Below are 26,299 nucleotides of genomic sequence, written 5' to 3' on the forward strand. Positions count from 1 at the left end.
AACATCAAGAGAATTAGAAGACAAGCCACTGAATGGGGAAAATATTTGCAAAAGACACATGTGATAAAAGACTGTTATCCGAAATACATGAAGAACTCTTAAAACTCAACGACAAAAGTAATCAAATAGCTTCATTGAAAAACAAGTCAAAGACCTTAAAAGACAGCTCACCAAAGAAGATATATAGATGGCAAATAAGTATGAAAAGATGCTCCACATCATATGTCATTAGGGAAATGCAAATTAAAACCATAAGAAAAACACTACACACCTATTAGAATAAGCAAAATCCAGAACACCGACGACAAAATGCTGGCAAGAATGTGGAGCAGCAGGAGTTCTCATACACTGCTGGTAGGAATGCAAACTGTCATAGCTATTTTCGAAGACAATTTGTCAGTTTCTTACAAAACTAAACATACTCATAACATATGAGCCAGCAATTGTGCTTCTTGGTATTTACCAAAAAGGACTTACGACTTATGTCCACACAAACATCTGTACACAGATGTTTATAGCAGCTCTATTCATAACTGCCAAAAGTTAAAAGGCGTCCTTCAGTAGGTGAATAAATCAATAAACTGTGGTGCATCCAGACAATGGAATATTATTCAACTCTTAAAAGAAATGAGCTATCAAGCTATGGAAAGACACAGAGGGACCTTAAATGCATATTACTAAGTGAAAGAAGTCAATTTGAAAAGGCTACATACTATATGATTCTAATTACAAGACATTCAGAAAAAGGCAAAACTATGGACACATAAAAAGATCGGTGGTTGTCAGGGGTGCGGGCAGAGCAGGGAAAGATGAATAGGCAGAACAAAGAGGATCCTTAGGGCAGTGAAACTACTCTGTATGATATAATGATGGATACATGTCATTATACATTTGTTTAAACCCGTAGAATGTACACCACCAACAGTGAACCCTTAGGTAAACTACGAACTTTGAATGATTATGAAGAGTCGACATAGGTTATCTTTGGTAAAAAATGTACCATTCTGGGGAGTCATGTTGATAATGGGGGAGGCCTATGCATATGTGGGGGGAGGGAGCTATATGGGAGCTCTCTGTACTTCTATCTCAATTTTGTCATAAATCTAAAACTGCTCTAAAAAAAGCCTTATAAAAGTTGATTATTTGAATACTAAGCTAAATCTAGCCATTAATCTGAGAACTCTGGAAAAATCAAACCAGATTTAAGATTTCAAAACTTGAAGTATAGCCTTAAACATTCCAAGTAAGTTCCCTGTATTTGATGAAGATCTTGCATAAAATCTCTCATAGAAATATAAAAAATGCTATTTTCATCTGTTTCTAGGGCATGGAAGGGAAGAATGACAGCCTATTTCTTTTTAGGAGAGTATGAACACTTTATTATTGCATTTTGTCACTCTTTACACACTGGCTGTTCATATCAGAGTGAACTAAAGCAGATACAGAAAAGCCATTTGTCTCCAAATTAGTATATTCTGAACCAGACAACCATGTTTTACTTGCTAGAAGAATAGTGGGAAAGAATCGAGAAGCAGTAGGGTCATCCTAGTTCCCATTTCTACCATGTCCTACTGTGGTAGTGATTGGAAATCAATGTCTAAGTACTGTTCTAGGCATTTCGCATGTAGTATTATTACCACTATATAAGTTAGATGTCACTAATATAACACCATACTGTTATCATGGACTACCCTCCATTAATTGAGATTACTCTCTACAGCGAACTGCAATAAATTTTGGTTTATAGTAAGTACTGGAGAGCAGGTTCCCGCAGTAGAGTAATGGAAACAGTAATCCTTTAAAGACGAACACAAAAAGAACTGTGAAGCTCCACTTACCATTTTCATCATGCCCACTGGCTTCTGGTGTGCCCTGCCTCTGGTCCTCTTCTGGTGCCTCGGGGTAAATGACAGCAGTGTCTTGTTGCTGCAGGAACTCTTCAACATTAGGATCATGGTTTTGTTCATTTTCTGCATCTGAGTCGCAGTCATCATCTTTTACTAAAAGAAATGCATACTTTATAAAAAGCAGTTTCATCACCTCATTGTTAAAGTTTTTCTAAATGAGAAATTGTTTGAGAGAATACATGATTGTTCTTAAATTTGTAGAAAATACTGAATATTAAAAATAAAAGCTACTCATTTTGTTATAATCTATTGTCATTTTAAAAAATAAATTTAAAGTATTATAAAGTCTTGAAATTTTCAAGATATTCTCTTTTAAGCTTCAGAGTTATATTTCTATTCTATTTTACTGATAAGATACAGAGAAGGTTAATATAGTTGGCTGAATCCTTAATTTCTCAATGAATGATAAAGCAAGGAAAAAAGGAAAAGAGAAAAGCTTAGTTCTCAATTCTTAGTTTTTCCAACCTACTGTATCATATTTAACTAGAGTTGTACCTTAAATGTGAACCATTCTCAATATAAACCACTCTAAAGTTCAGTTCAGTTATGATTTCTTAGAAAATAGCTTTAAGTTATCTATAGTTAGATTTCTAATGAGTCAAGAGCATCGAATTGCTAAAATTGCTTCTTATCTCCTCTAGTATTCACAGACAAACAAGACTATTCCTTCCTCTATTTCTGCCTCAATAGATGTTTAACTGTGGCACTCAGGCAGAGGCATTTTTTTTCTTGAATTAGAAAGGTTCAAGAGGTAGCAGAATGTTTGCACTGTGAGAAGGTGGCCCAGAGCACTGCTGAGTTTCTGAAGCAGCATTTCTGTGCTAAGGTTTTCCTCCATTTCCCCCACTGGCTCCAGAGGAGAGAGTCTGCTCCATGCTAGTGGTAACTGTAATGGGTTAGGGTGGTTCTCAAGTGTCTCATGGCTGACTTTGTACACTTCAGCCTGAACTGTCAGTTCTAAATTTGTAAAACAGCACTTCTCAGTAGACTAAAATTGGGCAAAATTAAACTGATGATGTATGGGCATCTTTTTGTTCAACAGTTGTTAAAATAATGTTGCTAAATCTCTTGCAAAGTAGTAGTAATTGAACTCTAAGGGTGGTTGCTGTTTAAAATCTTCGAGCCAGTGACATAGTAATAATGGTGACCCATCATTTTTTCCCTCCTTTTTAATACAGCCAATAGCTATTAATTATTTAGCATTTGCTATACACTAAAAACTATATTATTTAGTTCATACTAGTGGTCACAAAATTTAGGTTACTAGATCCAGGGATAAGTGAAGACTCTTCAAGAAGTAAGCAGGTACTGTCCATTTTAAGTCCAGATCCTCTACATATGCTCTTTCTCAGAATCCTGAAGCTTCTTTTTACCCTCCCCTTCTCACAGTATCGTTTGCTCTAACTTCAAAGAAAAAAGAGAAAAAGGCATATTCCTCCACTGATCCAGTACATTAATATGGTGCACTGCCCTAGAGTGTAAAAGCTCCAGGCTGCCAAATGAAAAAAATTCAAAATACTAACTGGGGAAACCCTTCTTTAGTGATTAATCAAGGCAATAAAAAACAACTATAGGCCTTCCAGCCTTTCCTGTTTACAGGGATTTCTATCAGAGTAAAGCATGGCAATTGAAATGGGGATATTCTGGTTCTAGTTAGGAAGTTCTGAAATCAGCTAAGTAATAATATGGCCAGAGGGAGCGAGAGTTATTTCCCTTTAATGACCTCACCTGTTCCATTCTCTATTATAAAAAATTTATTGCTTTTCAGGAAGTTGGTGATAGCAAAGAACATTCTCAGGAATAATTCCTAGCACCTACCATTAGCTGGAACAATAGCATTCTTGAACAACTAAAGCAGTACAAGTCAGTGTCATTGAGTCTTTTCAAATTTTCAAGTTGAAACAGATGAAATGAATAAAATTTATATTTTGTGATTTCTTGTACATTCATGTAGATTTGATAAGATACTTAAAATATTTTATCAAATTATAAAATATTTATTTCAATTAAACAGTCTCCACTTATAAAATGTTTACATTTTCAATATCCTGGTAAATAAATAAATGAATAAATATATAAGTAAATATACATACAGTAACATACCCACATGCATATACATATGCTGGAATGATAAGTTTTTAAATAGTATACACTTTTCAGAATTATATAGTCTGGATTTTATAAATGAACCTTGCATCTTCAATAAGTTATAAGCTTATCTATACACTGACCAGTTCTAAATTTACTCATTTGGAGACAAAATTCTTATAATTAATGAAGTTCAGTTTATAACTAAATAATCTTAATCTCACTACTTGAATAATCTATTTTTAAAAAGATACATTTATTTACACTTTATACATTCCTAATTATTTATAATTTGTATATTAACCATAAAGGAAATTCTAATAAAATTCTTCAAGATATAAATTCAAACTTTTATTTGAATTAAAAAAATAAAGAGATACTTTTACTGACAAAAAGTCTAATTTGGCTGATTGGTATAACAGTATTAACTTGCTATTCTAGTTAGGTTATTAGGTAGCAATTTGCCAGAAATTGAATGAACTAAGTTTGTAGTTCTAAGGTATTGATCAAAATACAGTTAGTTCATGTGGTAAAATTTTAAAAAAAATTATAAAAGTGTATTGGCAAAGTTACTAAAATTAACACTATTTCAATTTCCCCAACTATTTCTGAATATATTAACCAGGTGCCTCTAAGGGAGGGGGAAAGAATAATAAAAACCCCAAATAGGTATCGGGTAAAGTCTTTTTGGTTTATGTTCCAGAAAATGAGAGAGTGAATAATTCTGAAGACTGGGAAACACATCTTTAGGTGCCTTTGAATTTTTGCTTTTGAGAAAATCGAAGGAGCATTTAATAGAATTGTCAGTTGACAGTACATTAAAGACATTTTTACAGGTAGATAACCATGACTCTGTGCATGAAGATGTGTAAAGAACTGACTATATCAGTTATAACGAAAATGTATTTCATATTTTTATTTAGAAGAATAAGGTTATTTCAGTGCTAAACAAAAATCGAAACAGAATTCATGCTGAACACATTTTCTTCTAGAAATAAGTAACATGAAACTATTGATATATGAATTAACTGAAAAAGAACACTTCGGTTCCTTTACTTTCATTTCCAGCAACATTTTCTTTAATAATTATTTATTAAAATCTGTAGTGGATTTATGTTGTGATCAAACATGTGGTGCTAATAATTATATGATAAATCAATGTATAATTTAAAAAAATCTTATGAGCTTTGTGATTCCTGGATATTAAAGAGAAACTTAAATTTCAATTTATGTACATGGTTTTCTTGTAAAGAAATGACAGCTGCTCAAAAAGAAATATATATTCAAATAAGAAATATATACTATGTCAGTGTCAAATTCTATAGGCTAGGTAGACTGGAAATATGAGTTCAAGGAGTAAACACTATGACATAACATTCTGACTCTTGAAGAGTTTATTCATATTTTAAAAATGCATGATAGTAGGTATTAAATTGCTATGGAGATCAGGATATTTGTGAGGCAGTCCATAATCAGTTTACATAATATAAAATCTGGAGGATAATAACTGTACCTCTTAGGACTGTTGTGAGGATTAAATTAATATAGTATATGCTTAGAACTGTAGCAGGCACATAGTTAGCGCTATGTAATAGTTATCTATTTTCCTCAAAGTAGTCCTGCAAGGTGAACATTATAATTTCTCAATTAAAATTTTTCCCAATAAAAAAAGTTTAGGGTCAGAAAAGTTAGATAATTTCTCCAAAATCACACAGTAAAAAAGTACTGCTATTAGAGCAGACAGTTTGGTATTAGGCATCTACTATCAGTCAAATTCTGGGCTCTTTCCAACTAAACTACTGTCTCCATAAACCTGCATTTACCAAGCCATTTTCAGGCACAGACTAGATGTAGTTTCATACATAAAAGTATTCAGAATTGCACAATGTGAAAAGGTCAATTATAAAGCAAAATTCTAGTCTTAAGACTGATAAACTTAAGAATTTAAATACTAAAGAGAAGAGCAAATTTTCAGAAACTTATAATGATAATTTGGCTGGTTTTCATACCTAAAAACATTTTAGATATGATAAACTCAGAGCTGATTGTCAAATTATAGAATTATAGGACTATAATCATTTGCCAAAGTGTAGAATTATGTTATAATTACAAATTAGTCAGAACAATAACAGAGACAAACATATAATACAAAGACTAAAAGTTTTTACTTAGCTATTGATATTTTATTTCTAACAATAAAGTATCCTTATAGTTCCTCCTACCTTTATCCTCAATTTTTGAAGCTCTGTGTAAATATTAACTAAATGAAAAAGGGATGCTCAGAAGAAACAAAGGATGTTTGGGTAAAATTTTCACTCTCTGAATACTAAGCTGAAACTATAGTTCTCTTAACTTCATGAATTGCAAAAGGAAGTCAGCTACAGAAAGGATCTGACAAAGTTCTGAACAAATGATGGTGACCTTCGTACAATATTTTTGTTTACTGTGTCAGCATATTATTCTGCAGAAGTCAAGTAGGTAACAATAGCAAAAGCAAAACATAATTTTAAAGTTGAACTGCTCAAAAGTCTCTAATGTCTACCTCCAACCTTCTTTACTTAGAATTGCACTTATCTGGGCTTTCTTAAATGTTTGCTTACTCCTAACACCCCATGGTGCAGGGAAATAATGCAGCAGGAATCATCTTGTGGGTGGGAAGACCTTACAATTTCGCAGCAACTCTGGTTAATACAAGGTTACTGTACCTTCCAGATGTGATTTTTTTCTTTGGTAGGGGGAATTATGTATTACTCAGTACTTCGAAGTGAAAGAATCCATTCATTTTTTTGTAGTGAAGAACAAATTATAAGGTAAAATACTGTAAACTTGGAACTGTGAATGTCTTTTTAAAATTGTATTTTGCCTAAAAGAGCAAACAATTTTAACTCTGGTAATATAAGTAATCAAGGTTAAAAAAAAAACACCCAAAAACATTAGGTTATACAGTAATAAATAGCAGTCTTTTGTGTTCATTAACACTATTTTACTAATAACAAACATCCAGTTTAAATATTTTATATAATGTGTAAGTTAGCATGACAAATATTTGATAACAAGCATACCTAAATATTTAGGTAAGTTAAACACAACCAAGTTAAAGGCAGAATATAAAATCTTAGGCTGCAGGTACCATAAATTATCACATATTTCATTATTATTTAATTTGGAATGCACCTTTAGTAAACTTTTACTCTTTGTTTTACGGAACTGACTGACAAGTATGGGAGTGCTAATATTTATATTATAAAAATCTATTTTGACACATTACTATGAAACACACTCATCTTATAAGACTATATGGAATATTCCTAAAATGCACTGCAAAGAAAAAAATCTATGTGTTGAACAAAAGAGAAGAAAACACAGAAAATTTAATTAAGACTATATGATAGAAATATTTAATATAATTTAATTTATGGTTGTATATACAAAATACAATTATACTACTTTTAAGTGTAGTATTTTGAGGAAATATTTCAAAAATTTGGAATTCATTTTTGAAGTTTATATTCTAAGAGTTCTTTCATGACATGATAACTGCCTGGAATTATCATACATAAGATCTGAATTTAAGTTTTGCAGTTACTCTTTTGCTTCTTAAATCTGATCTGAATTCACTATAGAGCAACAGTCCCCAACCTTTTTGGTACCAGGGACCTGTGCTCCTCCGAGGATCTAATGCCTGACGATCTGAGGTGGAGCTGTGGCGGTGATGCTAACACTGGGGAGCGGCTGCAAATACAAATGGTTTGTTCCCTTGCCCGCTGCTCACCTCTTGATGTGTGGCCCAGTTCCTAACAGGACACAGACTGGTACTAGTCTCAGGAAGTATGTACTTTTAGTCACCCAGAAGCAAATTGCCTTGTTTACTGTAATTTGGCTTAATTTTGGTCTTCACAGAAATCACAAGAAACATTTCTGATTCTCTTGTTTGCTGTGACATGTTCATTCAACTCATCAATATTCAGGATTCTCATTTGGTTTATAGATGATATAAATCCATGATATTTGCTTACTCTCTTCTGCTTTCTGTCTTATGGGCAATTTAATGCAGATCCTGGTAATAATGAAATTCAAAATACTTAGATTTTCATAACCTTGGTAAAAAATTTGATGGAGGTTAAAATCATCATTTGAACAGTTTTTTTGTTTTTAGATTATCTGTAGATTATACTTGCCCTCCTTACAGATGAATATCTGCTCTATAATACCAATCTGTAAGTTTAAAATTGTACATAATATGAACTTCTAACTTTTTATATAGTGCCCATATGCCTAGGTACTTAAACATTTGAGAGCAAGAAGATAAAAAAGGAAGAAACAGATCAAATTCAGTTGGACTCGCAAATGCAAAAACCAGTGACACGAAAGACTATTCAAAGACTACAGTCAGAAAGGAAATGGCAAAAGAGTACCTGCACATGCAGCTTCATCTGCCTGAGCTTCAGGCCCCAGGATTTCTTGTCCTTCCTTTCCTAAAATCAAAGAGCAAAGGATTAAAAGAGATCATTTGTCACAAACATTTTAAGCTTTAGAAATCTGATAACTTTTAGGTTGTATTTAATTTGGATTTTTTTCTTTTTATATATAGCAATGTGTCCTTGAAAAGTAAAGCTTTTTAAAGAAATTAAGCAGATAGTTTTACCAAATCTACAAAATAGTTTAAAGAAGCAAAATTAGTGAAGAGTCATATATAATTCTGAAATTATAAGCATACTGGGATGTTAGTATTTTTTTAGAAGAGGAGCTCTACCTATAGGTAGTAGGATTCCTTATTTTATTTCTCCCCCAAAGCATAGATTTCATGTTTTAGATGCTTTATAAACCTGTTTCCTTTAACCTTTATAACTATTTTACAAGTTTAAAAAAAGCAATACTGAAACTTGAGGCTTGAGGAGGTTAACTAACTTGCACAAGGACACACAGCATTAGGCGGGAGAAGTGGAATTCCAATGCGGATCTGGACGGCTCTAAAACCTCCTTTCACTATACTCTTCCTTGTCTAGCTAGAGTACCAGACAAGTAGAAAAAAGTGACCAAATTTCACTGTGCCCAGAGTAAATAATAATGATGGTACATTTCTAGGTGTCTATTATCCTCCTCTGACACCTATATATATATATTTGATTAGTTCTAAGTAAATCAAGTAGGCTGATTCCAGCATTGTATAAAGAATAAGATCCAAGTCACTGTGTATATTATTTTGGCAAACAGAAAGTGTGTTTTATATATTCGGGCACATTTTATTTATTATAATAATTTATTACATGTACATATATGAAAGATGTGAAGGAGTTAAAAACTTCTTTTTTAAAATCTAGTAACAGAGTATATATTATAATTATGATTGGAATACTTACAAAGTCATACTAAAACATCATGTACTTATCTGCACCCCACTCAAATCCCACTGAATATATATCAGTCAAAAGTCTTGACTTAGATTGCCCCTAAGTTTGATAATTGAATTGAGAAACAGAGCACTAGTCAAGTAAAATCTTTGTTCACATTAAAGCATGTATTTCTTCATGTGCCTTAGAATATCAGGTGGATTTATCTGGCAGATTGTCTTTACTCATTAACTTTTATACTCATTAACTTTTATATTAGTTCTTAAAGATGATCACAATGCGAAAAAGTTAAAATATGCACAAACCTCTTTAGATCAGCAAAAAGAAAGACACTATATAAAACAGATAACGATAAGATCAACTTCTGCTGAAGAATTCTCATTTTATATTTGCCATCAGCAAAATGGCAGTTTAAAAATCCCTGGTAAAGTGTTTCTAATACTGTAAGATAAGCACTAGTATTTACTAAGTGTCTGAAATTCTCTAATATCCTTTTCTCTCTCTCTCTCTCTAAAGCATCTACTTAAACTAAAATGATAGTAATATATTATTATTATATATCTATGCCCTCTATTTCTCCTTAAATGAAAATCAAAACAGCCAGAATTACTTCCTGTTGGAAGATAACACTGATATTCAAAAGGTTAAAATGGTATTTTGGACATTATTAATTTTTCTACTTAGTTATTAGTGTAGCTAATTTTGGCATTGTCTGCAATACAATTACTTATTCACTTCATTTCCATTGGAAAAATCTAGGTTCCTTAGATGAGCATTTAACATACTTCAGAATCTGGTCCCAGACTTTAAAAACACAATTTAAAAACTAGAAGTCTCCATTCTTTCCCTCATTATTGGGGCTGGAAGTTTGGTTCAATAACTAAAGCCATGTTGACTAATGAAAACAGGAAGATCCTAATGCTGGCCTGTAATGTGAACACACTTCTTGCACTGCTGGGTGTTGTCCAGGAACAGGCTCTTTCCTGCTTCATCCCCAGATTGGCATGAGGGTGTACTGAACAGGGGCTCTTCTAAATATTTTTCAAGCTGCATTCTCCCTCATATGTTTTGATCTTCTAGTTTAGGAAATACAATAAAAGTAGTAGAGTTTACTTGTACGTAAGATTTTCTCTCCTGTAAGACTTAATGTCAACACATTACGAATGACTAATCTATATGCAATTTAGAAAGGAAAACTAGAATGTTCCTAAGGTTTTGCTTTTAGTCTCAATTCCAAAACAAATAAGTAAATGAGAAAACTCCTGAGTAACAAGATCTTCCCCCCCGCCAAATAATGAAAAATATAGCTGAAAAATAAGCCATGAAATACTACCCAGCAATAAAAAGGAACGAACCATTCATAAATGCAACAATTTAGATAAATCTTCAAAAAATGGTGGAAAGTGAAAAAAGCCAATTCAAAAGTCATACATACTGTATGATTCCATTTATCTAACATCCTTGAAATGACAAAATTATAAAAATGGAGAACAGATTAGTGGTTGCTAAGGGTTAGGAATGGGGCAGAGGGAAGGGAAAGAGAGAGTGGATATATAAAAGGCAACTAGGGAGCCCTATGGTGGTAGAATTTTTCTGTATTTGCCTATATCAATGTTAATATTCTGGCTGTACTATTTTTGCAAGTTTTTACCACTGGGGGAAACTGGGTAAAAGATACATAGGATCTCTGTATTATTTGTGAATCCAAAACTCTTTATGAATTATTTGTGAATCTATATTTATCTCCAAGTTGAAAGTTTAATTTTAAAAAGTCAAAGGCAAATGCCACAAATTTAGATCAAAAGAGGTAGCACTTGTTCAATTTGCCATAAGATGAAATTCCTAGTAAGTAAAAACAAGAATGGCAAATGTAATTCATTTTAATTAAAAATCCAGAAGACTTACTATCATTGGCAGGAGAGAACAGTTCAAAGTACAGGACTGATGAATTAGCACAGCACATGTTCTGAATTCTAAAACTTATAGTTTTGAAATTCGTATCTATGTGTTTTCTAACTATTTCTAACCATGTGTTTGTGGGAATATTTTATATCAGTCTCTAATAAGGCACAATGAGTGGCTAACAGAATCAGATTTTCTTCTCCTGTTTTCATCTCTTCCTCTAATGTACATCCATACGTAGCATTATACCGCCTTTAATACGCAATACACATTAATACCCACCTTTCCTCAAGTTCTTCCCTCTGCCTAGAATACCATTACCCTTTCCATCTGAATAACTTCTACTAATCTGGTTATTTAAAGTTCAGTTCACACTTCTTTCATTTTGATACTGCTTTCTGCTCTTCCCACCCTACTGTCCATGCTACAGAAATACTATCCAAAAAGCAAATGTCAATAGATTTCTGAATTCAAACATAAAGTGTTCAAACTTTAATTAGGGATGAAATGTTTATTTCACAGTATACTTTTTCAGAATGTTTCCAGAGAGCTTCATTTTTCCTTCTGTATGCTTTAGTCTTTACATAATATGCATGTAATTTTTAGTATAATTTTCCATCACAGTCAGAGTAAATATAATTCACAACCTCCATGAATACCTGTTAACTTAGAGAAAGGTAAAAAAACATACCTAAGGCCAGCTTTGGTTAAGATGGGTAAGTACAAACCACCCTTTGTGTCCTACAGCTAAAAAAACCTGGGTAGAATTCACGGAGTTGCTATTGAAGTCTCTGAAAGTCAAATCATAGCAGGCAGACTGGGTAAGAAGACAAGACAAGAATTCAAAGTTCCACGGAACTGGAAGTGATTCTACCCATTCCAAGGCCTGGATCCAAAGCAGCCTAAAGGCAAGAAGTGGATGCTAGAAAATGGCAGACAGAGCTCTAGGAAAAACACTCTAGTTTAGGCTCAAGGAACAGGAAAGGGATCAAAGAAGGGAAAAATAGTCATTTTCCCCTCTATTCTCTTATGTTCCTGCCCCCAGGTCATCCCAAGGTAGTGGTAGAGACTACAGTGACAGCAAGGGTCTAAAGGTACCCCAAATTCCAGGAAAGGAAACCTTCTTATCCAATCGGAGGAGCAGTGGCCCCAAAAGGGTGGTACAAACTTCCACTGAGTTCTTTCTTGCCATCTTCTTGCAGCTTTTCTCCTACAGTCATAGTTACAGAAAGTAACTATGTGGCAAAGTACGGCAAATAAAGTCCCAGATTTTTGGACAGAAGACTGAAAAGGGGCATCCTAGGGAACTGAAAGTAGTTGGGAAATCATGGAAAGGGAGGGAAACAGGAAAGCAACCCAATAAAGTTATTTGTGAACTCCTGGATTCATGCCCAAACTTCTCACGTGTGGATCTGATCAGACTTTGAGAACTAAAGTATGGGATATGACCACTACACGCAAAAAGTTGGTTGGAACTTACAGACTCTTTTGAGACCAAGAGTCTCAAAGATAATATTTGAAATGTTCAGATACAATCCAAAAGTACTAGGCATTTGAAGAACCAGGAAAATCTCAACTTCTATAGAAAGAGGTGATCAAAAGATGGTACAGCTGAGAATGGACAGATGTTGAAATTATGAAACAAAGATGTTAAGCCAGCTATTAAAAAAGTGCTCCAAGAAGAGTGAACATGCTTGAAAAGAATGGAAAGAGAGTTTCTGCAAATTTTCATTAGCAAATGGAAGCTATAAATTAGAACAAGGTAACTTTAGAACTAATAATAAAGTAATAAAATTTTTTAAATCACTGAATGGGCTCAATAGCAAATGGAGATGAAAGAGGAAAGATCAGTGAACTTGATGATAGATCAATGGAAAATACCCAATTTCAACAAGAAAGTAAAATGATTAAAAAAACAGTCTCGGAGATGTGTGGGACAATAATAAAATATCTAACACTCATGTGATTGGAGTCCAAGAAAGACATAAACCAACAGATTCAAGAAGTTAATTGAATCTCAAACAGGATAAAGCCCCCCAAATCCAGGCCCAAACTGTCAATCAAACTCCTAAAATTAAAATTTAAAAAAAATCTTTAAAAGTGCCAGAGAAAATGGCACTTATTCCCATAACTGTAAGGGAATAATGATTTAAAAGATTTATCATTAAATCGAGGATTACATAAGGAAGTGGAACATTTTTAAAGTGCTAAAAAAAGAAAGCTGTCAACTCCAAATTCTATACCCAATGCAAATATACTATACTTCAGAAACAAAGGTAAATAAAGACATTCTCAGATGAAGGAAAACTAATGGAGTTCACTGCTAGCAGACCTGATCTAAAAGAACTACTAAAGGAAGATCTTCAAAAAGAAGGGGAAATTATATTAGAGGGAAACTTAAAATGTCAGGAATGAAAGAAAACAAGATAAATGATGTAGTACATATGACAACTACAACATGAAGGAGGGAAGGGTAATGGGACCCATATGGGGGTAAGGTTTCCATATTTCACCTGGAGTGGTTAAACATTAATTCTAAGTAGACTGTGAAAAGTTATGTGTACTCTAATCTATAGAGCAATTACTAAAAAATCTATGTAAACATAGTCAAAAATGAAATAAATAAATGAAAACAGAAAACTAAAAGGTATTCAAATGATCCAAAAGGGGCAGTTAATGAGATACAAAAGAATGAAAAAACAGGAAACAAAATAAATACTATATAATGGTAAACCTAAATACAAACATCAAAAATTACATTAATTGTAAATAGTCTAAATAGGCCAATGAAAGGTCAGATTATCAGAATAGATTTAAAAAACCAAGCTCCATCTAAATAAATAGCTCTCTACAAAAAAGTTATTTCATATCTAATGATATGATAAAAGTAAAAGGATGGAAAAAGACATACCAAGGAAATAATTAAAAGAAAGACAGGTGACTATTTTAATATCAAAGTAAACTTTGGAGCTAAGAAAATCACCAGAGTTATAGAGAAACATTATATAATAAGGTCAATTCACCAAGAAGACAAAACAATCTTAAACGTGTATTCTGTCAGTCTCATATTTTGAAGTTCTGTTGCTAGACAGAACTTCAAAATATGAGACTGACAGAATAGAAAGTAGCAGCAAGTCCATGATTGTAATTGGAGACTTCAATACTTCTTTCACATTAATTGACAGAACAAGCAAACAAAATCAGCAAGCATACAGAACTAGGCAACATTAACAACTACTATAATCTACTGACATTTATGGAACATCCCACCCAACAATCAAAGAATACACATTCTTTGCAAATGTATATAGCACATTCATAAAGGCAGACTATATCTAGGATCATACAACAAACTTTAATCAACTTAAAATGAATGAAATCATACAAAGTGTGTTCTCTCACTATAAATTGAAACTAGATCCTAATAATAGAAAGGTTAGAAAATGTTCACTATGGAAATTATCACACTTCTAAAAAAATCCATGGGTCAAAGATGAAAATGAAAAACAACATTATCAGAATTTGTGTGGATCTGACCACAGACTTTGAGAACTGAAATATGGGATATGAAAAAGAAAAGCAAACCAAACCAAGAGCAAACAGAAGAAAAACAATAAAAAGCAGAAATCAATAAAATTGAAAATAGAGAAAAAATGAAACAAAAGGCTGATTCTTTGAAAAGATCAATAAAATTGATAAATGTTCAGTAAGACTGACCAAAAAAGGAAGCCACAAATTACTAATACTAGGAATGAAAAGGGAGTATTACTACAGAGCCAGCAGATATTAAAAGAATAATAAAGACTATGAGTTCAAGTAGTAAACATTATAATATACATTTCTGACTCTTAAAGAAAAACCTTTCTTATTTTAAAAAAAACCTGATAGTAGTTTTTAAAGGCTATAAATTTCATATATGAATTATGTTAAAAATGTCAATGTTTTCAATATGCCAGAAATTAGTTTATAACTACTTACACTTAAAATGAAAAATTTTATATATCCATTAAGTAATTTGTGAGGCAGTTTACAAAATATAACTAGTTTACAAAATATAAATTTGGAGGATAACAACGGTACTAGGGTTGCTGTGAGAATTAAGTTAATTAATATAGTATGTGCTTAGTAACGTACCAGGTACATAGTAAGTGCTATGTAATTGTTAGCTATTTTCCTTAAAGTGTTCCTGTAAGGTGAACATCTCTAAACACATAAATTTGAAACGGAAACAACTAAAACTTATCCAAGATGAAATGGCTAACCTGAATATTCCTATAACTATTTTAAAAATTGAATTTATAGTTTGAAATCTTTCCCCTAAAATGAAACAAAACTCCTGGCCTAGATGGTTTTACATGCAAATTTTACCAGACATTTAAAGAAAAAGCACTAAATTTAAATGATCTTTTCAAGAAAATAAGAGAGAAAGGAACAGTTTCCAATTCATTTTATGAGGCCAGTATTATCCTGACACCAAAACCTTATAACACAGTACAAAAAAAAAGGAGAAAACTACAGACTAATATCTGTCATGAACACTGACACAAAAATCTTCAACAAAAAATCACCAAGTCAAAATCAGCAATATCTGAAAAGAAAATGAGTGGGCTTTCCAGGGAATCCAAGGCTTGTTCAACACTTGAAAATCCACCAATGCATCCCTCTGTTAACAGGCTAAAGAAGAAAAACTACATGATCGTATCGATTGGTACAGAAAACATATTAAAGTTTGAAAAAATTCAACATCTGTTCAGGATGAAAATTCTCAGCAAACTAGGAATAGAAATGTGCTCTGTTTGATAAAGTGCACCTACCAAAAAACCTTACAGTTAACATAATACTTAAAGGTGAAATACATTTCTTCTAAGACTGGGAAAAAGGAAAATGTTCACTCTCACTACTCCTGACATCTTATAATAAATCAATTAAAAAAATCAAATTACACAGATTAGAAGGGAAGAGATAAAACTGTCCCTATTTGAGAAGACTGTTTACCTAGAAATCTCAAAGAAATCCACAAAAAATTTCTAGAAATAGCAAATCCCCCGGATATAAGGTAAACACACAAAAATTAATCATATTGCTTGCTACATAACAGCAATGGACAAATGGCAAATATATTAAAAACAAAACATTCACTATAGCTTCTCCTTCTGAAAATGAATACATAGTTGTAAATCTCAATAAACATGTTCATGATCTGTATTTTAAAAATACAAAATACTGATATATAAGAAATCAAAGGTCCTATGCAAGATAAAAAAATCAATATATAAAAATCAGTTGCATTTTTACATACTAACAATGAACTAACTATATAAAAGAGAAATAATGGAACCAATCTCATTTATAAGAGTCACTGACAGCTATGGATAGGTTATCCAAACAGAAAATCAATAAGAAAATATCAACCTTAAATGATATATTAGACTAATTGGACATAATCGACATTTACAGAGCCTTTCATTAGAAAACACCAGGTTATACGTTCTTCCCTAGTGCACATGGAACATTCTCAAAAACAGACCATATGTTTGAGACACAAAAACTGGCCTCAAAAAACTTAAGATTAAAATCATACCAAGCATATTCTCTGACCACCACATTTTGAAAGTACACATAAACTGCAAAAAGAAAGCAGGGAAAATCTCCACAAATATGTGGAGATTAAACAACGTGCTACTAAAGAAATGGGTCAAAAAAGAAATCAAAGGAGAGATCAAGAGATACACCGAAACAAATGAAGATAAAAATATAACATATCAATACTTTTGAGATATAGCAAAAGCGGCATTAAGAGGGAAGTTCACATCATTACAGGCCTACTTCAAGAAACAAGAAAAATCCCCAGTAAACAACCTAACATTACATCTTGAAAAAAAAAAAAAGAAACAAATAAAGCCCAAAGTTAGCAAAAGGAAAGAAATAATAAAAATTAGAGCAGAATTAAATGGAATTGAGAAAAAAAAAATAGAACAAAATTAATGCAACAAAGAGCTGATCCTTTGAAAAGATCAATAAAATTGAAAGTGCCTGGCTAGACTCAATAAGGAAAAAAGAGAAAAGACATAAATAAACAAAATCAGGAATGAAAGAGAAGATACGACAGATACCACCAAAACACAATATATAATACTACTACGATAGATGAATACCACCAAATTCAATAACCAAGAGAAATTGGACAAGTTTTTAGAAATATACAACCTTCCTAGATTGAATCACGAAGAACTGAAAAATCTAAATAGAACAATCAACAGTAAGGAAATTGAAATAATCATCAAAAACCTCCCCAAAAGTAAAAAGCCCAGGACCAGATGGCTTCACTCAAAGAATTCTACCAAACACTCAAAGAAGATTTAATACCTGTTCTCTTCAAACTTTTTTAAAAATTGAAGAGGCAATACTTCCTCATTTTATGAGGCCAACAATACTGTGATATAAATGCATCAAAAACAATAAAATACTTAGGAATCAATTAAACAAGACAGTGAAAGATTTGCACACTAAAAACTGTAAGACACTGATGAAACTAAAGATACAAGTAAATGGAAAAATATCCTGTGTTCATGAATTTTGGAAGAATTAATATTTTTAAAATGTCAATACTACCCAGAGCCATCTATAGATTCAATATAATCCCTACCAAAATGTGAATGGCATTTTTTTTTTTACAGAAATAGAAAAAAATTCTAAAATTTATATGACATCACAAAAGACCCTGAGTAGCCAAAGCAATCTTGAGAAAAAAGAACAAAGCTGTAGGTATTATGTTCTTGATTTCAAACTATACTACAAAGCTATAGTACACAAAACAGTAATGGTACGGATAGAAAAACGGACATATAGACTAATGGAAAAGAATCAAGAGCCCAGAAATAAACCCCTGCATATATCGGCTGACTAATATTTGACAAGGGGGCCAAGAATACTCAATGAAAAAGACATTCTCTTCAATAAATGGTGTTAGGAAAACTGGATATTCACATTCAAAAGAATGAAATTGAACTATCTTATACAACTCACAAAAATTAACTTGATATGGATTAAAGATTTCAATGAAACATGAAACTATAAAAATCCTAGAAGAAAATATAGGATAAAAGCTCCTTGAAATTGATCTTGGCAATGTTTTATTTGGATGACATCAAAAGCACAGACAACAAAATAAAAAATAAACAGGCGGGACTACATCAAATTAAAAAAGCTTCTGCGCAGTAAAAGAAAAGAAATAATGAATAAAATGAATGGAATGGAAGAAAATGTTTACAAGTCATTTATCTGAAAAGGGGTTAATATTCAAAATATAAAAGGAACTCATATAATTTGATAGCAAAAATAATAAAAAAATGAGATTTTTTTAAAAATTAAATTTACTTAGGTTACATTGGTTAATTATATAGGTTTCAAGTGTACAATTTGATAATACATTATTTATGTATTGCATTGTGTGTTCACCATCCACAGTCAAATCTTCTGTCACCATATATTTGATCCCATATGTTTGACTCCCTTTATCCTTTTCTACCTTCCTCCATCCTTCCTTTCCCTCTGGCAACCACTAAACTGTTGTCTGTATCTGAGTTTTTGTCTTGTTCATTTCTCGCTTTCAGTTTTATATCCCACGTATGAATGAAATCATACAGTTCTCAACTTTTTCCGACTTATTTCGCTTAGCATGATAATCTCAAGATCCATCCATGTTGTTGCAAATGGCAGTATTTCATCTTTTCTTATGGCTGAGTAATCCATTGTATATATGTGTCAAATCTTCTTTATCCAATCATCTATCAAAGGAAGCTTTGGTTGTTTCAATGTTTTGGCCACCATTCAATGGCAACCACCAATCTATTTTCTGTTCTATAAGTTTTTTTTAGATTCTGCATAAAAGGGAGATCATACGTTATTTATTTTTCTCTATCTGACTTACTTCACTTTGCATAATGCCCTCAGGGTTCATTCATGTTGTTGCAAATTGCAGGATTTACTTCTTTTCTGTAGCCAAATAATATTCCATCACACACACACACATTTTCTTTATCCATTCATCTATCCACAGACACTTTGGTTTATAAATAATGCTTCAATGAACATGGTAGTGCAGATAATTTTTTGAGGTAATAATTTCTTTTCCTTGGGATATATACTCAGAAGCAGGATTGCTGGATCATATGATAGTTCTATTTTTTAAATTTATTTTTCAATTACAGTTGATATATAATATATTAGTTTCGAGTGTGCAACATAGTGATTAGACACATATACCTTACAAAGTGATAGTTCTATTTCTAATTGTTTTGAGGAAGAGTCCGTATGGATTTTTCATAGTGGCTGTACCAATTTACAGTCCTATCAGTGCACCAAGGGTTCCCTTTTCTCCACATCTTCACCAATGCCTGAAATCTCTTTTTTATAATAGTTATTCTAACAGGTGTGAGGTGATATTTCAATGTGATTTTGATTTGCATTTTCCTGAAGATAAGTAATATCAAACACCTTTTCATATACTTGTTCACCATTTGTATATCTTTTTTGGAAAAATGTCTGTTCATGTCCTTTTTCCCTTTTTAAATCACATTATACAATAGAGAAAGCCTCTTTAATAAATGGTGCTGGGAAAATTGGAAAGCCACATGCAAAAGAATGAAACTAGACTGCTATCTGTCACCATAACCGAAATTAACTCAAAATGGATCAAAGACCTAAATATAAGACCAGAAACAATAAGTTGCATAGAAGAAAACATAGGTACTAAACTCATGGACCTTAGTTTTAGAGAAGATTTTATGAATTTGATCTCAAAGGCAAGGGAAGTTAAAGCAAAATAAATGAATGGGACTACACCAAACAAAAAGCTTCTGCACAGCAAAAGAAACCATTAACAAAACAAAGAGGTAACAAACCCAATGGGAGAAGAAGATATTTGCAAACAACACCTCAGATAAGGGATTAATATCCGAAATATAGAAAGTGCTCATACAACTCAACAACAACAACAACAAAAACAATCCAATTAACAAATGGGCAGAGGACCTGAATAGACACTTCTCCCAAAAAGACACACAAACAGCCAAAAGATATGTGAAAAGATGCTCAACTTCACTAGCTATTAGGGAAATGCAAATCAAAACCACAATGAAATATCACCTCATACCTGTAAGAAAGACTATTATCAGGGAGACAAGGAACAATAAGTGTTGGAGGGGTTGTGAGGGAAAAGAAACCTTCACACACTGCTGGTGGGAATGTAAATTGGTACAGCCACTACGGAAAACAGTATGGAGGTTCCTCAAAAAAGTAAGCCATGTCTCTCACAACCCCAACTAGACCTGACCAGAATAGTTCTAATAAAAGGCAGAATTAGCAGATTTATCCTTGCCCCCGAAGTTCAAGTTACTGAGACTAGCTCTGTAACAGTAGGGAAATAAGCTGTCACCCTCAAGTGTGGAGTGAGACCAACAGGACCATGAAGACGTTGCCTGAGTCCCCTGGGGAGCAGGTATCCGACATTCTGTGTGACAAGAATGGGACGCAGGCCAGAGACCTAATCAGCGACCTGATAGCATATGTACTTTGTAAGCTGAATTATTATGTTTCAACATTTTTTCTTTTGTTCTATTACTGTTTTAAGAACAATATTTTTGAAAACCAACTTTTTTCAGATATACTAAGGAAACTCAACAAAAGGGCCTTTTGCTTCATTTTATGATTTTAAAAACTTTTTAATTTAAAATAATTTTAGACTTACGAAAAAGCTGTAAACATATTACAGAATTCCTGTATACCCTTAAACCAGCTTTCCTTAAGGAGAACATCTGATATAATCACAATATTATTATGGAAACTATTATATTATCATTAATACATTAATAGTAATTAACTAATGTATTTGACTTTTGCCAGTTTTCTTACTGTTTTTTTCCCCAGATCCCACAGAGCATTTAGTTGTCTTGTCTCTACAGTCTCCCCCCAAATTTGACAATCCAATCAGTCTCTGACAAGTTACTTTAGTCTGTTTTATTATGACTTTGACATTGACACTTCTGTAGAGTACTGATCATTTATTTCGTAGGATGCCCTCAATTCGATTTCTCTGATTGTGTCTAATGATTAGATTGAGAAAATGCATTTTGAGCAAGAATATCACTGAAGTGATGTGCCTTTGTTAACGTATCTCACCAGTGGTATATGTCACTATGTATTATTACTGGTGACATTTACCTTGATTATCACCTGGTTAAAGTGGGATCTTGTCAGGTTTTTTATACTAGTTATTATGTACCTTTATAATTAATAATGAACTGGTAGAGAAATACTTTGAAATCATGTAAATATCCTTTTTTTTTCTCTCATTGTACTTTCACACACCAATTTTAGCATCCACTGATGGTTCTTGCCTGTAACAATTATTACCCTGGTGTTTGTCTAATGGTGATTTTCCACTTCCTTAATTACTTCTTAATTTATGAATGGACTTTTACTACAAAGAACTTTTCTTTTTCCTCATATATTTATTTATTTATATCAATACGGATGCATAAATGTTTATTTTATTCTATAGGTTATAATCCAATACTACCATTATTTTGCTAAAACTATTCCAGGTTTGGCCATTGGGAGTTCTGTCAAGTTGGCTCTTGTGCCTTTCTTTCCTTTTTTTTTTTTTAGCACTTTCTTACTTATTGTTGCAAACTTATCTAATATTTTCCCTACCTCAGTTCTAGAAACGGCCATTTATAAAAGGATCTTTGATATTCAATTGGAGAATGGTATTTGAATCTCACATCTGAGCACTAGGTATGCTCATTGCTACTAGGTATCACTGCTTCCATGTCTTCTCAGCAGACAGAGCTAGGAAATATGTGTATATGCACACTAACAGCTGCATAAACTCCATCTGTATTTTTGTATTTATCTTTATATATATTAAGAACCATGAGTTTATATTGATGGCTCTGAATCCAATCAAACACCAGAGGGTTTATTCTAGCCTTCTCCCTTTCCCTTGTAACTTCTTTCTCAAACAGTAAGACATATGGGCCTAATTATCTTCAATACATTTACTTATGTGTTCAATTCTAGTATATACATAAAGTACTTTCAGAATAACCCACATCTCTGTGAGAAGACATTTATTAACTAGAGAGTAAATGAAGACAAGGTGGTAGTGATGGGGAGAGGTGACACTTCCCCGAGTATATCTTCTTTTGGTATAGCTTACCCATATAACCATGGCAAGGTTTCCCATAAACAAAAAATTAATAATTTAAATCACTCGTCTGACAGGGAGAATGAAAAATGAAATACAAACAGCAAAAAATAAACCTAACTATTATAAGTAAATTACACAATATATTGAGGGGGATGGTGAAAAATAACCTAAGTTTTTGTAAGGATAATGACAAAGAGAACTGTATACACTGTACTCTATAATGTATATGTCATAAGGATATATACTGTATAGGATAATATAGATATATTGTAAGGATAACATATACTTTAAGGATATGTGTACTGTAAAGATAATGACAAAGAGAACTATATACACTGTACTCTAGGTAGCAGATTTATTTGAGAGTTTTAAAGAGGAAAGAGTGTGCAACTGAGGTTCAGCTGTGTGGGAAAAGCCCAAACTCCTTCATTAGTGTCAACTTCTTAATACTGAGATATTTAGAAATATTAAAATATTAGTGCTACATATTTAGTAGAGCTAAGAAATACCTCCATGGTCATCTGGCCCAGTCTTTTCATTTTATAGATGCAAAAGTGGAACTCAAAAGACACAGTGGTACAGTGAAAACTAGAAGCCATGTGCTGAGATTTTTCTACACCACTTTTGGCTAGAAAAGGTTCCAAAGAGTAGGTTAAGCTGAATCTTGAGAGATGAGTACAATTTGGATTGATGCTGTGTTATACAGTAAATAACGCCTTCTTTGCATAAGTTACTTATAGCATTTTATTATAGCTTGTGCCCAAGAAAGCCTTATTGCTGTGGACTATAAGATCAGAATTTTAAATATTTTTATTATAAAGTTTTCATTGCCTTGGTGTTTTTACAAACACGTAAATTTCCAGAGTTTTCTTCAAGTCAGAAAAACGTTTAAGTCACTATTACTTGAGATCATTTTTTAAATTCATCAACTTCAAAATATTAATAGCTAGTGTATTAAAAAATATTTTATTTCTTTTAATTTTTTAAATTTTTTATTTTCCAAATTAATTAATTTATTTTTTATGGTGACATTGGTTAATGAAATCCAGTAACTTTCAGCTGTACGTTTTAACAGTAAGGCATATATATGTATATTGTGTTCACCTCCCATAGTTAGATTTCTATCATCACATATTTGACCCCTTTTACGCTGTCTACCTCCCCCTTCCCCTTAATCAATATTTTAAATTGCTGAATTAGTTTTATACTATTTTTAAAATTAAATATGAGGGGCCAATGAAACAGATGTCTCCAAAGTAAGAGTGTATATATTTAAAAACGTTTAACTGACACAAGCATGAGAGGTTTTGGCTGAACCACAAGCTCTTATAAAATGAGCACAGATATGTTGGCACAATGCCAAATTATATTGTCCTCCCTACATAGAAAATTTAAAGTTGACAGTATTTTAAGACAATAGAACTTAAAATTTTTGTTTATTTTTGGAAGTGAACATGTCCTAGTTTATTTAATATCTACAATAAAAATACTGCTGCTTCTATATAATCTTTCTAAAAACTTAATCCTAACGAGATTTCATTCACAAAAAAATTAGCTTTATAAAGGTATTTATTATATTAACATTTCAATATCATATTACATTTTCCATATTCTTTAGACTCTTGATTAGCACTATGCTATATGTGTGTAAATATCAGTTTCACGTGTTGGTTTCTAGCATAGCAAAATGCCACCTACCACTTTATTGTTTCCCCTTTTTCTTAAAAGTCTTTAAAATAACTAATTGTCATAGATGATGTGGCTTCCTTTAGCTCAGGGCCTTTGCCTCACTACTCCTCATTCGTCCTCAAGTAGCTAGACAAGAAACTCTTCATTGAACAACTGAACTGGCGTTCTAAACTTCCTTCTGAAAACCTAAATAGCAGCTACTCTACTTTCTGATCAAACATTGCTAATCTCTAGCAGGAAATAGTCAATAGCAGAAAATTTTACGTATTTAAATTTTCTAGAAGTTATACTAGTGATAGGATCAAGGCGCCCTACAGGCTTTCTTTCTTTCTTTTTTCTTTTCACATTGGGTAGTAGTTTATTAATAGGTCACAGAAAAAAAGTAAAGAACACAAGAACAGCAGTGGAGACAGTTATGAAAGAACAGAACCTGAAAGTATCTGTGAATACGAGTGGTGCTCTACTGATAGGTTGACTGTCCCTCTTTTTGTGGTAACTCAAGTTTTCTGATTCTGTTTCAGGATCAACTTAGTTTGGTCAAACATGTCCAACATGAGAGATAATTTTTCAAATTCATCCACAAGGATCATCTTGAGGACCAGGAAGCAATTCAAGGACCGAAGTTCTCTGTTCAGACCTGAAGACATAAACTTTCATTTGAATGCCGGACTAAGGGCGACTTAATGGTAACCAAATAGATGATAATCTATTTGTAATCTATTAGTAATAAGACTTACTAACCTTGATATCCATGAATTTAAATTAGTTTACTAAGGATTCTAATCCAATATTCTAGCAAGAGGTCTTGGTTGCCCTGCATCAATGGACAGTGCTGTTCGTCTTCTGTGCACATTTTCTCAAAGACATTTTAAATTCTAGCAATGGGAAAGTATTTTTTACCTGGTGGAATGCTAGAATTCTCTTTTCGTATGGTTTTCAGTAGCTGATACTGATTTTTTACTTTGGTCAAAATTTCTTATCAAAGAAACAATTTTGTGTTTATTGTTTTTTTTCTACTTGATCAGGCAAGATTGTTATGAACATGGTGTGGCACATATAAACCTTTAATTTTCTTTTTTAAGTTAGGTGAGGAAAAACCTAGAATTAGCACTTTATATAAGTTTAGAAATGTAGTTTATTTATGAAAGGAATATATCTTTAAATGGAGGGCTTTTCTTCCTTCCTGATGTTCCAGGATTTCTTTTATCATTTCATTTCTGTTTACACATGCTTTGTTCCTGATTGCACAGAAAATATTTTTTGCATTTTATCATTAAGTATGATGTCTGTGATAAACTTTACATAGACACATTTTATTAGATAAATGAGGTATCCTTTTATTTCTGGTTTGCTAGCTTTGATGTTATCATACGTACTAAATTTTACTAAACATTTTTTGTGTCTACTGAGAATGAATATTTGATTGTTCTCTTTAAGTTTGTTAAAGTGGTATTTTTTAAATTGGTTTAGATGTTATTCTGACTTTGCATTCCACACATGTACATACATTATAATGTAGAGCTAATGTTTTTCGTTGGGGATTTTTGTACCTGTGTTCTGAATGAGTCTATAATTTTCTTTTCTTATGCTTTCTGGTTTGGTATCAAGATTATGGCAGCCTCGTTTAAAAAGTTGGGGAATCTTCCCTCTTATATTAGTCTTTGGAAGAGCTGTCTAAAATTGGAATTATTAGCTCCTTGAATATGTAGAGAACGTACCAGTGGTGCCATCTGGGCAAGAATTTTCTTTGTAGGAAAGAAAAAATACATACATACACAAACATATATAAATTATACAGAAAAATATATTGTTTTCTCTTTTGGTGTACAGTTCTATGAATTTTAATCACATCCTACAAACTTTTAAATGTAATATTTTTATCATTCAGTTCAAAATATGTCTTCATTTTCACTATGGTTTCTTTATTGACATGAGAAATTAATTTTAGCTGTACATGCTTTTTGGGTTAGTATTTTCATGGGAAATATTATGTGTTTATCTTTACTATATATTTGTCACTTTCTCTGCTCTTTTTACATCTCAGACCTTCTATCAAAGATTTCTTTCCTCATGCCTAAATTACATTTTTTAGTAAGGGTCTAATGATAACACATTTTCTGTTTCCATTGCCTGAAACCTGTCTGAAATAA

General features: G+C 32.3%; 1 protein-coding gene across 2 annotated transcripts in view; it reads right to left on the reverse strand.

Moving 5' to 3' along the window:
- The window catches only part of ZEB1 (zinc finger E-box binding homeobox 1), a 170,019-nt gene that overhangs the window by 22,405 nt on the left and 121,315 nt on the right, over positions 1 to 26,299 (reverse strand). For both annotated transcript variants that reach the window (XM_023536188.1, XM_023536187.1), the window contains exons 2-3: positions 8,411 to 8,470; positions 1,839 to 2,000 (exon numbers count right to left, since the gene is read on the reverse strand). In XM_023536188.1, coding sequence (XP_023391956.1) covers positions 1,839 to 2,000; positions 8,411 to 8,470 — 222 coding nt within the window. The remainder of the gene's footprint in view (positions 1 to 1,838; positions 2,001 to 8,410; positions 8,471 to 26,299) is intronic.

The sequence above is a fragment of the Pteropus vampyrus genome, unplaced genomic scaffold (assembly GCF_000151845.1).
Source record: "Pteropus vampyrus isolate Shadow unplaced genomic scaffold, Pvam_2.0 Scaffold150, whole genome shotgun sequence".
Lineage (NCBI taxonomy): Eukaryota > Metazoa > Chordata > Mammalia > Chiroptera > Pteropodidae > Pteropus > Pteropus vampyrus.